Source organism: Chrysemys picta, chromosome 22 (assembly GCF_011386835.1).
Source record: "Chrysemys picta bellii isolate R12L10 chromosome 22, ASM1138683v2, whole genome shotgun sequence".
In the NCBI taxonomy this organism is placed as follows: Eukaryota; Metazoa; Chordata; order Testudines; family Emydidae; genus Chrysemys; species Chrysemys picta.
The window spans coordinates 10,718,846-10,733,525 of record NC_088812.1 but is presented as its reverse complement, the minus strand read 5'-3'; the positions used below and the strand labels follow the sequence as shown (position 1 = coordinate 10,733,525).

Genomic DNA, 14,680 nt, shown 5'->3' with positions numbered 1-14,680 from the left:
GTAGCTACTACTGCTTTTACAGAAGGGTATAGTTTTAAATGGCCCAATTTGAAGGAATGGGGTCTGGCTGAGCTCTTTCCTTGTCTTCAGTAATCATTCATACTCCTTTTTTCCCCTGGGCTTGTGGTCTGAACTAAAGTTGTCTAGATTTTCCTCTGACTGTGGCTGCCTCAGAGGACTAGTCTAAATGAGTGGTTTTCAAACTGTGGGTCACAACCCAGTACTGGGTCACGTAATGAAAGGCACTGGGTCACGGCGGCTCTGGTCGGCACTGCTGACCCGTCTGTTAAAAGTCCTGTCAGCAGTGCCGCCCGGCTAAGGCAGGCTAGTCCCTACCTGTTTCGACACGGTGCTGCGGCCCGGAAGCAGCCAGCAGCAGGTCCACAGGGGATGGGTCACTGGATGATTCCCTGTTCTGTTCATTCCCTCTGGGGCACCTGGCATTGGCCGCTGTCGGCAGACAGGACACTGGGCTGGATGGGCCTTGGTCTGAGCCCGTCGGACGGTTCTGATGTTCTTGAAGGCAGCAGTTGTGCTGTGGGTTTTGGTGAGTGGGCCGGGCTCGAGGGCGGGTAGGCCTTGCCCTGAGGAGGGGAAGCGGCCGGCGGGCTGTAGTGGTGGGGATGGCGCCGAAGAGCCCAGCTCTGGGCATGGGGCAGCAATGGGGCCCGAGGAAGGGGGAGCGAGGCCGCCCTGTCCCATGGATGCTATTGGGTGCTTCCATAGCCTGATGCCAACTTTTCCCAGACTGGCGCTACCGACTTCCCAAATCCGGTGACAAATTCCCAGGCGAGGGGTTTCACAGTGCTGCTCTCGCCTGGGCCATTTCCCCACCCCTGGGACTCTGTGAGTGAAATGTTACAAGTTGGGAAACGGGGAATTTTCATTCAAAACATTTTACTCACAAATGCCCAGGAGACAGAGGCACTGATGCTATTGGGCACGTGACCCTGTGCTGCCCCGCCCCCTCACCTCAGCCGGGGTTTCCAGTCTCCGCCCACAGGGCAGGCTCAGCGTCCCCCCCCCGCCCCCAGCGCGCATGCTCCCGGCCCGAGGGGGCGGGCCTGTATGCCCTCAGGGTGTCCGCGCGGAGGCGACCGTCAGAAGGGGGCGTGGTTTCCTGTGCGGCGCAGGCGAAGCAGCAGGTTTCCGGGGGCGTGGCCCCGGCATGAGGTACCTACCTTGAGGGCGCAAGCGTGGGAGCCCGTAACGGTCTGGTGGGGCGGCGGTGGGCGTGGCCCCGCGAGTGGGCGGGGCCCCGATCCGAGCGCCGCCCTGGCCCGTTGGCTGCTGCCGGCGGAAGATGGCGGCGGCCGCGGCGGCGCTGCTCTCGGCCTGGTTCTGGAACGAGCGCTTCTGGCTGCCGCACAACGTGACCTGGGCGGACTTGGCGGGGGAGCCGGGCCCGGAGGGCGGCAGCGGCACCCAGTACCCCCAGGCCGGGCACGTCCTCTCCGCCTTCCCGCTCGCGCTGGGCATCTTCGCCGTCAGGCTGCTGTTCGAGAGGTGAGAGCGCGGCCCGGGGTCGGGGTCCGCCCCCGCCACCGCCCCCGGCCGGTCCGGGCACAGGGCTGGGCAGCGCTCTGCCGAGCATCCCCAGGGGTGAGGGGCCCGCCCCCAGCGCCCCCCGGCCGGTCCGGGCACGGGGCTGGGCAGCGCTCTGCCGAGCATCCCCAGGGGTGAGGGGCCCGCCCCCAGCGCCCCCCCGGCCGGTCCGGGTCCAGGGCTGGGCACCACTCTCCTGAGCATCCCCAGGGATGGGAGCTGAGGAGCCAGGACCCCCAGGCACACCCACCCACAACCTCTAGAGCAGTGGCTCTCAAACTTCGTTTTACTGGTGACCCCTTCCATCCAGTAAGCCTCTGAGTGCGCCCCCCCCCCTTATAAATTAAAAACACTTTTTATATATTTAACACCACTATAAATGCTGGAGGCAAAACAGGGTTTGGGGTGGAGGTTCACAGTTCGTGACCCTCCATGTAATAACCTCGTGACCCCCTGAGGGGTCCTGACCCCCAGTTTGAGAACTCCTGCTCTAGAGAACTGTCCCTATCTCCAAGAACATCCCTAGGGACTAGAGCTGAGGAATTGGCCCCGCAGTGTACTCCCTCCCCTGCAGAAAGGGCTAGGGAGAACTCTCCATAGAATTTTCCAGCACCCCACAGGGTATGCTCCCAGCTGGCCAGGGGATGCTTTCCAGAGCCCACATAGGGTCTAGACCTGAGTGCCCCACAGGATATGCCTAGAGCACCCTAGGAGCAGGGTTGCAGAGAGGTTTCCAGAGCGTCTTCCAGCCCCACAGGAACCAGAGCTGTGCATCTCCCGCCCTTGGGGGTTCCACCACTCATCTATGCAGGGGACATCTTCCCCACTAAACTCAGGTACAGCTCGGGCTCCCAAATCCTCAGGATCAGAGACCTGCATCTTTAGATGTTGTATATCAGGGAATGGGAGAGGTACCTCTAGGTGTGGTACCTGGGGAAAATCTGCCTATCAATAAGGGCCAGACAGTGATATTTCCTTATGTACTAGAAATGTTGTGACAGTTCATAGCCATGAGACATTGGGAGATTTTCAGCTATATGATAGTATTCAAGCCTTATTTGTGTGTGAATTGCTGCCTTCTGACCAGCCAGTTTATATCTAATGCCTTCTGCAGTTCAGAAATACTGTTATGATTCTGAGCAGGGTGACAGAATGACATTGATAGAAATCGAAGTCCCCTTTATCCACTGGAAAAATATAGCATGGGCAATAGCAGGGCAAGCTTCCTCCACTCTGCTCTTCCAGTGTATCTCAAATCTGAACATAGGCAGGTTTCATTCAGTCCTAGGCCCCTTTTCTCAGACTGCCAACGAGGGAGCCAGGTAGTCCCAACTGTGGCACTAGTTTTTGTGATGGGGGACACCTATCCATGAGAGAGCTGATGGATACCCACCAAACTCACTTTGCACAGGTCACCACACACCCTTCAGGTACCTGTGGGTACATCTACACAGCAAAAAAAGACCTGGAGTAATGAGTCTCATAGCCTGAGTCCGCTGACTCAGACTTGCCTGTGGGACTAAAAATAGCAGGAGTAGCATGTTGGGGCTGGAGCCCAGGCCCCGAAATCCAGTGAGGAGATAGGTCTCGGCGTGTGGGCTCCAGCCCGAGCCCAAATGTCTACATTTCTATTTTTAGCCCTGCAGCATAAGCCCTGTGAGCCTGGGTCAGGTGACACAGACTCTGAGGTTTGGTGCCTCAGGGTTTGGTTTGGTTTGTTTGTTTTTGCTATGTAGAGATGTACCCCACGAATCTCGATCATTGACAACATGGCCGCAGTTTGTGACAATATCTATCCCTTAACCCTTTCATCCTCTCTTTAAAATACGCTTATTTGCTGCAGATGTGCTCTTGTGCAGTGCTCCGAGCACAGCACGTATGTATTTGGAATAATCTCTTGTTTTCACTACTTCTTTCATAGTTTTGATGATCTGAGAAGATGTAGTTTTGACCCTTGTGTTATAACAGGGGTTCTCAAACTGGGGGTCGGGACCCCTCAGGGGGTCGCGAGGCTATTACGTGGGGGGGTCATGAACTGTCAGCCTCCACCCCAAACCCCGCTTTGCCTTCAGCATTTATAATGGTGCTAAATATATAAAAAAGTGTTTTTAATGTATAAGGGGGGTTGCACTCAGAGGCTTGCTATGTGAAAGGGGTCACCAGTACAAAAGTCTGAGAACCCCTTTGTTATCAAGAGCGTACTCTGACGTGTGTGAAGACAAATGGAGATCATTAAGAATCTTCTCATCCTAATGTCTTGTTGGAGCTGCCAGGTTAGCCGTGTCGGGGACATACTCTATGAAATGTTCAGTCCACACTCGCTAATAAAACACATTTGAAATTGTGTGATATCATCTCTGGATTCTGGATGTGCAAATTAATTTTTTTGCTAATGCTCTGTGAATTTGCCATTCTGTGATGCACTTCCTAGATTTTGGATCTTCTTTACATGCAGTTCAAAGATGGATGTGGGACTTGTGGGGGTTAATTCAAAACATTTATGCTCATATCTGCACATCTCAGTGTGTGATTTAGGATATAGAGACTTCAATTGCTTTTACCACTTGGCCTGCACAACTGTTGGCCAGGCTGAACTGCTTCTTCTGTGTTACAGTTGCTAATAGTGAAACTCTTGTATAGGTTGATACTATTTAGCAATTCTCTTGTTCATTCTCACAGCTCTTTGTTACAGCTTTATCTAGACTGAAGAAAGGGAGAACCGTGGGTGTAGGAATAGCATCCTGTGTAAAAACACACAAAACCTGAAAGCATAGAATCTTATTCATATTAGAGTCAACTGCATGAAGAAAGGGAAATGTACTGAACAGTATCCTAAAGCAATTCTTTGAGGTAGCACCCAGTTAGGATTTAAAAAAATTACACACTACACTGTTACCATGTGAGGCTTTCTCACTGAAAGATGTGGGGAGTTTTGTCCAATCCCATTTACTCTATAAAACATGAAGCTTAGTCATTTCTCTTGATGCTTGCTTCATGTACAGTAAACCTTAGTTAAGTATGCATGAAAATAAAATGGAATATTACATAACACTAGAAAATGTACTGCAGGGAGCAGCTTTGAATTTGCAGGGAAATGCACAACATGATCTAGGGCTTTTCCACCTTTGAAGTCTGACATCCAGATCTGTTGATGCTTCAGGCTTGCGATGCTTCAGCAAAGTACTCTGAGAATTCAATTTTCTTTTATTTCAGTGCCTGTAAAGCTAGAAAAATGGTGATTGTAGGCTAACCCAGGATAGTTTCTTCAGACAAGTGAAATGCAATTGCTTGCTGCTGTCCTGCACTTGAATATTTTGAGTGCTTTGTCCATCACTGCATCTGACCAAAGCTAAAGTTAAAAAGTGGTTAGCTCTGCCACAGTTTCCTTGTAAAACTCACCAGAGGGCAGAAAAATAGATGACTTGCCCACCTGGTCTGTTACTTTAGTTAAACTCCTCCTAGTTCCAAGCAAATAATTGCACCCTATGTTGCATCTTGATGATGAGGGACCTGCATATGGCTTAAAAAAATTGGAGTCTTTCTCTTCTCATTAGGGATTCTGATTATTCACAAATAATAGACTTGAAAATGTTCGTTCTTCTCGTCTGGTGCATGAGTTTCCCTGATTGTTTCTCATTGTACAGCCAAGTGCAGGTCAGATTTTATTGCATAGGTGACACAGAAGGGGGGTGTTTGGCATTGTTTCCCAAAGGGCTTTTACACAGGGAGACAACAGGGGGGCACTAACCAGGTCGCTTTGGTTCTTTCAGTAAATAGTTTGATAGAAGACTGATTTGTGGTAGTTAATTTCTCTGTGCAACAATGACAAAACCTTTTATTTATGAAAAGGGCTGTAGAAGGTAACTGACTAGGGAACGAGTCAGTTTCCTTTTGTAGGCTTTATATGTAAAGTGCTATGGGTGTTGAGCTTACATAAGTAATCTAGGACATCAAAGAAGGGGGGTGGGTGAAGGAGAGAAGCAGAAAAAGGAAAAATATAGAAGAAAAGGTAGAGGAAAGTAGAAAATAGAACAAAACAATAACACAAAAAGCAACTGTTTTCCCTTCTGTCTCTCCCCCCCGCCCTTCATCCTGCCCTCAAAAAAAAAAGGGGGGGACGGACGGACAGACAGACACAAGCATTCCAGAATTCCTTTGCTCTGCCTTCTGAGGCTCCTCTTCTGAAGCATCATGCCATCCAATGCAAAGGACCTGGGGGCACAGTTCCCATCTTAGAGTGCCAGGGCTGGTCCTGGTCAAGTGTCCACACTCAGTAGCAAACAATGACAGGAAATTGTGTGATGGAATGTTCCCTGTTGCAGGGGTCAGGATGGAATCCCTCCTCCTCTTCCCGCGTACAGCACTGAATAACTGGCCCAGGGATATTGGTTTTGGGAAGAAGTGCAGAAGATTATAATTATCCTTTGAAGCATCAGGTATTAGCTACTGGCAGAGACAGGGTACCACACTTGATCTAGTACAGGAGCTTCCATGTTAACACTTCTTTCATCGTCACTATAACTTCTGGGTTATGTTTCCTGGCTTTGTGGTTCATCTACATCTGAGAGCTTTTCTATATTTTTAATGAATGTTTTCATACCTCTACCCCACTATAGGTCAGGTTTTGTTTGTATTTTGCAAAAGCATATTGTCAGAGACACCGGTCATGCTGATGCCTGGCTTGTTTTTCTAAACTTGCTGCTTATTAATTTCATTGGGTGATCCCAGGTCCTTGTGTTGTGAAGGGGTAAACAACACTGCCTTATTCACTTTCTTCACACCATTCATGATCTTATAGCTCTCTATTATATCCCCCCTTAGTAGTCTCTTATTTAAGATGAACAGTTCCAGTCTTTAATCTCTTCTCATGTGGAAGTTGTTCCACACTCCCAATAACTTTTTGTTGCCCTTCTCTATATTTTTCCAATTCTAATGTCCCTTTTTTTTGAGATGGGGTGATCAGAACTGCAGTGACTATTCAAGGTATGGGTGTACCGTGGCTTTATATAATGGCATTATAATATTTATTGTTTTATCTATCCCTTTTCTAATGGTTCCTAACATTGTTTTTTGACTGCTGCTGCAAATTAAGCAGCTGTTTTCAGAGAATATCTACAATGACTCCAAGAACTCTTTCTTGAGCTAACAGCCAATTCAGATCCTCATCATTAGTATAGTTGGGACTGTTTTCCAATGTACATTACTTTGCATTTATCAACCCTTCCCTCCTCTTCCTCCTCCTAGCTCACCACTTTGAACATATCATAAATGTTCACATTTATCTAATAAAATCCCTTTGTGCACATACCACCTTCCAGGCCTTGGGAATTATTAAATCAAATGGCTTCCTTGACACATAATTGGCAGTAACACTGATGACTCAGAGATTGAACTGTATTTGCAGTTCTTTTGCTTTCTGTGGCTTTCTCCTTCCTCCTCTCATTCCCCCATTCTTTCTTCAGTACTATGAGGAAGTGTGGGTTTTCTTCCTTGAATGGTTTGTTACAGCAACACACAAGTTTCTCTTCTAACTGAATGTCATCTTGATGCAGAGAGCAGTTTACAAAGAGATCTGTGAAACTTTAAGTTGAGTGTAAACAGGGAGGTGTCCCTAGCGAGCTGGGGAGACCTGCAATGTAGTCTTCCTATAATTTGCTCACGCTGATTACTTCAGAATGCGTGTAAACTCATAGGTGCTCTTTCAGTTCCTCCAGGGAGCTAAGGGAGATCTGCAGTGTGTTCCTGTCTGGCTAAGAAACCTCCCTGGATTTTTGCTTCCCATAAGGCAGTGTTGAAAATTAGTGTCTTGTAAATCATTTACATATCTAATACAGTGAGATTATGAAGGAGAGAGTCTACACAGAGGCTCAGCCTCTTATCTTGAGAGTGCAATTTGGTAATTGGATCCCAACTGCTGAAAGGTGCATCGGTCATAAATTTTATCTAGGGAAAGTTTTTTGTGTGTATGTCTTTTCTTTCAAGCTGGGGTGGGGACTCAGCAGGCAAAATAGAATGCTGCCCTGTGGGAGGTTGGATTTGGGAAGGAGAGCTCTCCAAAGAAGATATTTGTGCTCTTCAGGAGGAAGAAAAGACAGAATGCAGAACACTCAGACTTCCCAACATCCATTTTGTCTCCATTTTCTGCCTTGGTTGTCCATCAGACAGACAGGGAAGGTGGTTGTCTGGATATTTTGGGGAGAGTAGAAAGTTAGACTGGGCATTTGGGTGAGAATTGAGTGAACAAAATACATCTCCAATGGGATGAATCACAATGGCTTGTTAATTCTGAGAATGCTGCCCTGGCAGGTTGCAGAGTCGGTAGGACAGCTCATTGAGGTATTTTGACTTGCCATTGACTTTAAAGGGCTATATTGATACCCCCATCTCTGGAATCCAGAGCACCTGGATTGCTGCTGACTGACCTGACCTAGTCTGCATTCACCTTGTGATAGGTCTCCTGTAGCGTTAGGGTAAGTTCAGGGTTAGTAGAACTTGAGTTAGCAGACACTGGGTTTGTTAGCATTGGGCTTGAGTGTCTACACTCATTTGTAACCCCAGGTTAGGAGTAGTTGAACTCTGGGTCCCAAACTGGGGTCCAACCACCCATATCCTAGACTTCCTAGTGCCCTCCCAATATGTGGTCACTCTAGCCTTTTGTTCGAGGGAAAACTTGACTGTCCAGCAGATGAAAATAGCCAGCCTGTGGGATTGTGGAATACTTTTAGTGGACTCCCAGAGCATGAATCTAGTGGGGCTAGGTCTACACTGCAAAGCAACAGGGTTTGAACCCTGGACATCAGCTTGACTCAGGCTCAGACCTTCCACTCCTGTGGAGTCCTAGGATCTGGATTAGCATGATTTGTGCATAGATGGAAGGAGAGGTTAGGCTTGAGCCGGAGTTCAAATCCTGGGCTTACGTTGCAGTGTAGACATACTCTTAGAGAGAGAGACAGAATAGTTGTTCAGATATTTTTCCACATGCTGAAACTTCAGGCCCCTGGAATGCTTTTTGCCAGTTTTGGGCAAGTTACTAACATCTAAGTTTCCCTGTCTCTAAAATGGGGTTAATGATACTTGGTATGCTTTGTAATGTACTTTGAAATCCTCTAATGAAAAGTGCTGTTCAAGTTCAAAGTATGAAGATCACTGCACTTGTGCTCTGCAGTGACCTGTTATTGATGCCCTCTCTAGCTGTGGGTTGAGTTTACTGCAGATTGTAGTATGGATCTTGTAATGTACAGTTTGCTAGCATTTGTCAACAATAAATGCATTGTACAGAATTTGACAACCCAATTCACAAGTACAGATTCCTGATATCTGACCTAAAATATAAGTTGCATTGCTCTCTCCATAGTGAGAGTTGATTGCGTATTAGATTTATTGCTTTTGTGTTCAGCCTTCAAAGCAATCATGCTCAAATGAGTGATAAGTAATTCAACTCAGGGAATGTTCTGTGGATTGTAAGCAGACAGGAGTTCTTTGGGAATGGCGGGCAAGAGGACCAGGGGCATTTCTAAAACATTTAGTCTTGATCTTTCACCCAGTCAAACATGATGATGATTTTACTTAAGTTTCCTCCACTTTACAGCTGTGCAGCAGAATTAACAACACAGTTAATACATACAAACAGAGAAACACCTCCATTAAAACTCAAATAATCAGTTGACTGGACCTGTAAATGGTGAGAGGATAAATAACAAATATGGGACAAACAATAGTTAAATTAAAAATCAATATTTGTAGTAGAGCATCATCTTGAGGTATTTAAGAGTGGAAAGTTGGACTGAGACAGGTCTCAGAGGGGGTGGGTGGGAAAGAGTCACACATCCACCACAGCAAAGGTGCATCTGCTTGCCAACCTGAGATGCAATGGCGAGAAAAGTGAAATGCAGGCCTTTCAAGAGTGACGAGTGATTTTGGGTGTCCAACTTGAGGTGCCTTAAAAGAATTTCAGAAAGTGCTGAGCTCCTGCCCTCTAATAATCAGCTGCCTTAAAGGTGTCTCAAGATGTGTGCACAAAATCACTAGTCTCTCTTAAAAAAAATCTTGGCCGTTATTTGACTCCCTGGATCAAGATTCCAGGAGAAAGTCTTTAATGTATCTGAGGCCTATGAAGTTTAGTGCTGTAAAAATGAAACAAAAAGAAAACGAGTGTCAAATTACAATCATTCTCTCCACCTTTATAGGCACCCATTGTAAAGAATGCAGGCCCAGTATTGCTTAAACTAATGAGCAGACATGTTGCTACCTTTTGAGCAAGCTGCAGGTGGTGGAGGTTCCTTGCTGAGAGTTGCAGTAATCGTCTTGAAGCTACATGCTGCTGTTACAAGGTTGTAATGGGATATAGTGCTAAGGTTGTGCAAATTGTGAATCTGAAAATCCACTCTTGGCGCCCAGGGAACATTCTAAAGTGACATCAAGATTTTTGAGCTTGCTCCCCCAGAGTCCCCTTAAGTGGGAACGTACGAGGATGTTCTCTTTATCTTGACAACCTCTACCCAGTAGCAAGACTGGTTTTCTCAGGGTTGAGAGAAACTTATCCAACTGGCAAAACAGAAACCGTACTTTGAGCCATAGATCAAGAAAAATATAACAGCCTGCGGATAATATTTATTCTACTTTTTAATTATGGTTACGCATCAAATATGCCCACCCTGGACAGGAAATTGCTAGCAATAGCCATGTCGGAAGACGGTTGTCGGTCGCAGTTCTGGTTGAAAATGCTGTTGCTAGCAGAGTTAATAAAGATATAATATAGACAGAGCCCAAATACACTCTCTTAAAAGTGATGATGAATTCCACAGCTGTCACTGAGTCTCCCACCTGTTTCTTAGGCTTTGTCTACACTACTTTGCTTTTAGCGACACGGCTGTGCCGCCATAGCGATGCTGCTAAAAGGCACACAATGTAGCTGCTGTTTGTCAGCAGGAGAAAGCTCTCCTGCAGACAAAAGTCCACCACCACCCCACGAATGGCAGCGGCTTTGTCGGCAGGAGAGTGCTGCTGCCAACAAAGCTCTGTTCACACCGGCACTTTTCATTGGTAACACATTTGTCGTTCAGGGGGGATGATTTTTAATACCCCTGAACGACAAAAGTTTTGCTGACAAAGTTCCAATGTAGACAAAGCCTTAGACACAGCCTGCCTCTACTGCTGTCTGTACCCCATTTGCTTGTGTTGCTTCTTATCCATGTGCGTTTTGCTATGCACCCGGCATTCCTTTACTGCTGCTATGTACGTTTTCTGTGTGCTTGTCTGAGCAAGCCAAGGTCTGTTACATTCATAGCCTGGAGCAACCTTTTATTACTTCTAAAGAGTCATCTTGCCTTCTGATATATATATATTTTTAATCAGCTGTGTTTTTCCTAGGCCATTTGGGGAAAAAATTACCTTTGTTTTCAAAGAATTCAACTATCCAGGAATATCCTGGTATGAAGTTTTGGTAACAAAAGAATAACATGGCTGTCAGCTTAAAGTTATCACCATCAAAACTTTTTTTATGTCCCAAGAAATAATTTTTATCTCTTATCTATGCATCTTTCTATTAAGAGGTAGTTAGTAATTTAACGGTTTGATTTCTCTGCCCCCCCCCCCCAATGCGTCAGATCGAGTTTTAAAATAATTCCACGATGACAGTGGTGAAAATATTTGAGACCCATGTAAGATTGAAACCAATATTTGTCTCCACTTATTTGAGCCCACCTACCCAAATGTTTGTTGATAGACAATGAACTGAGGAGGAATCAAGATCTTTAACCTTAGCTTTGGCTTAGTTCTAATCAAAGATCTGCAGGTAACATACCACAAAATGAAATAAAAACACTTGAGATCTTAAGGTTCCATGTATATGCTATATAGCCACAGTTGTAACTAGCTCGTTATTTGTCTAACATCTCTTCATCCCACTGAAGAGGACAGCTGAGGACAATCAGATCAAAAGGTTGGTATGTTCCAGCAGGAAACATTGTTTTTCCATAAGAATTTGATATAGATCATGACTGCTCTGCTGGAGCCATTCTAAACTGGGCAAATACAAATGGCATGTATTTGCCCTAATGCAGCTGTTGCTGTTTGTTTTGTTCCATCCTAGAATACTCAAGGAGCTGACTGAGGAGATATTTGAGTCATTAGCAATTGTCTTTGAAAAGTCATAGAAGACAGGAGACATTCCAGAAGCCTGGAAAAGGGCAAATCTAGTGCCCATATATAAAAAAGGGAAAGAAGGACAACCCGGGGAATTACAGGCCAGTCAGTTCTGTACCTGGAAAGATAATGGAGCAAATAATCAAGCAATCAATTTGCAAACACCAAGAAGATAATAAGGTCATAAGTAACAGTCAGCTTGGATTTGTCAAGAACAAATTGTGTCAAACCAACCTGATAGCTTTCTTTGACAGGGTAACAAGCCTTGTGGATAGGAGGGAAGCGGTAGATGTGGTATATCTTGACTTTTGTAAGGCTTTCGATACTGTCTCGCATGACCTTCTCATAAAAAAACTAGGGAAATACAACCTAGGTGGAGCTACTATAAGGTGGGTGCATAACTGGTTGGAAAATCTTTTCCAGAGAGTAGTTATCAGTAGTTCACAGTCATGCTGGAAGGGCATAATGAGTGAGGTACCACAGGAATCAGTTCTGGGTCACCGAAGTATCCACAGTGACCTTTCAACTGGAGGTGCGGTCACCACTGAGTATCATGTCCAGTTCTTTGTAGAACCAGCAGCTCGTGGGCGCAGCAGTGGAGCAGCGGTTTGCCTCCTATGCCTTGTGGTAGGCGTTCCACAGCTCCTTCACTTTGACCCTGCACTGCAGTGTGTCCCAATCACGGCCCCTTTCTGTCATGCATCGTGAAATCTGTCTGTAGGTATCATAATTCCTATGGCTAGAGCGCAGCTGGGATTGGACAGCCTTCTCTCCCCAAATGCTGACAAGGTGGGACACCTCCTGGAGGCCAATCGCAGCATTGCAATTGACCAGGGTGTCTACAGTGGCACTGCGGCGCTGTAGCCCCGGCACAGAAAGCGGTACGCCTCTCATTGGGGTGGTTTTTTTACTGCACAGTTTCTGCGCACTAAGTGGCTTGGCAGTGTGTACAGCTCAGGAGTTGCACTGCAGAAAGCTGCTTTACTGCACAGAAACTTGCCAGTGTAAACAAGGCCCAGGTATTTTCAAAAGCAATGGCACTACAAAGGCTTCAGCACTTAGACATTCACACCTATGTGAGCTTTTGTTTTTCAGGCCCTCCTTTGTGAGTGACATACACTGACTAAGGCAATGTCTATGCTATGAGTGCTACAATGGCACTGCAGTGGCGCCATAGTGTAGACTCTTCATACGATGATGGAAGGGGTTTTTGCAGCGCTGCACAAATTCCACCTCCCTGAATGGTGGTAACTAGGTCAACAGAAGCATTCTGCAGCAGGGGTAGGTTGGCATGATTTTGCTCGGGGTGAATTTTCCACACCTCTGAGCATCATAGCTATGTCAACCTAACTTCTAAGCATAGACCAGGCCTAATGTTCGTATTTAGTAGCTCAGCTGGTGTCGACAATGATGAGGATTGTAGTGTATGCCAGGGTTTGTCTTCACTGTCATGTTAACTCTAGTTATAATTAGTGTTGCCCCCAACTTGAATCTTATCAACGTACAAAAACCCTTAACCTGAGTGTGGTGATGCTTTTAACTAGAGTTTGCTGACCCATCGGGGTACAGAGTACAACTTAAGTCAGCACAGCGTGTCATCTGCCAATACAGTCACTGTGCCACTTGAGTTTTATTTAGCAGTGTTGCTGGTCTCACTTGTTATCTACACTTGAGTTAACTCTGCAGTGAAAAGGTACCCTATGGCTTCAACATCACTTAAGAATTTGCCCCATTCAATTAATTTGAATATTTACATTGGTGTTTTTATTGCGCTCTGTTTTTGCTTAGGGTTATTATCTGTTTATCTGGGTAAAAAATGAGCATCGTCATAATCTCTGGACCAGAGGAAATACTGCATTTTAGGCTTTATTTATAAAATAGGGGCAGTGTTTATTAATAGTCAACTCTCCTTAGACTCTGCAGAGACTCTTAGACTGTAGGGAGGGAGCAACCTTTTAGCGCCCATATCTAGAGTTCTTTAATTCAGTGACAATTCTACACACCTCTTCCAGCCAGGAAGCAGCAGAGGCTCAGGGACTGTTTACTTTTCCTGGTGCTTGAGCTGAAAGGGAGAGTCACGAATAACCCCTCTTCCTGTTGTGAAAGCTATTGTTCCATTTACTGTGATAGTTCAGAATCTTCTCCAGATTATCTGCGGAGTTTCAATGCATGTTTTCAAACTGACTTTCTCTAGAGCAGTGTATGGAGAAGAACGGGAAAGATCATAGAAAATAAAACTGGAAGGGACCTCGAGAAGTCATCAAGTCTAGCCTCTTGCTCTGAGTCAGGATCAAGTAACTCTAGAACCATCCCTGACAAGTGTGTGTCCAACGTGCTCTTAAAAACCTTCAGTGATGGGGATTCCACAACCTTCCTTGGAAGCCTATTCCAGAGCTTAACTATCCTTATAGATAGTTAAAAAGCTTTTCCTAATATCTAACCTAAATCTCCCTTTCTGCCGGTTAAGCCCTTTACTTCTCATCTTACCTTCAGTGGACATGAAGAACAATTGATTAGTCCTCTTTATAAAAGCCTAACATATTTGAAGACTGTTGTCAGGTCTGCCCTGTTAGAAGTTACCATTTAAGTAATGAAGAAACCCTGTGTTTTGTTTACACTTGGTGACCTGTTGTCATATGTTAGAAATAAAACCTCTTATCTATCAATAAAACTAAATTATTTTGGTTGATTGGAATCTCCACATTGGACAGGAACAACCTGAAATTAATACAGTACTCTTCCCTGTTTATGACAAGCTCTCTCTGGGATTGTTTAAGACTCTTCTCAGTCATCTTTTTTCCTCTGGAGCAAGACCACCTCTAAACTGGAAATCTTGTTCCTAGAGGAAGGGTGGTATTAAATAGACCAGAACTGAAGTGGATATTAATTGAACTGGGACAATACCCCTGCATGGGGGCGGGAGGGGGGAGAGGAGAGGTTAAATTCAGTAGTGTCTGTAAAGTACTTGGAGGCCTGTGCTGGCAGGCACTGT

At 45.8% G+C, this 14,680-nt stretch overlaps 1 protein-coding gene across 5 annotated transcripts in view; it reads left to right on the top strand.

The window, feature by feature from the left end:
- Window positions 1–1,052: 1,052 nt before the first annotated feature.
- The window catches only part of CERS5 (ceramide synthase 5), a 36,921-nt gene continuing 23,293 nt past the window's right edge, over window positions 1,053–14,680 (top strand). For 2 of the 5 annotated variants that reach the window (XR_256932.5, XM_005308364.3), the window contains exon 1: window positions 1,180–1,506. Coding sequence is in view for 3 of the 5 variants with exons in the window: in XM_005308364.3 (XP_005308421.1) it covers window positions 1,304–1,506 (203 nt within the window). In the remaining 2 variants the exon portion in view is untranslated. The other 3 variants (XM_024110406.3, XM_005308362.4, XM_065576563.1) reach the window with 3 other exon arrangements.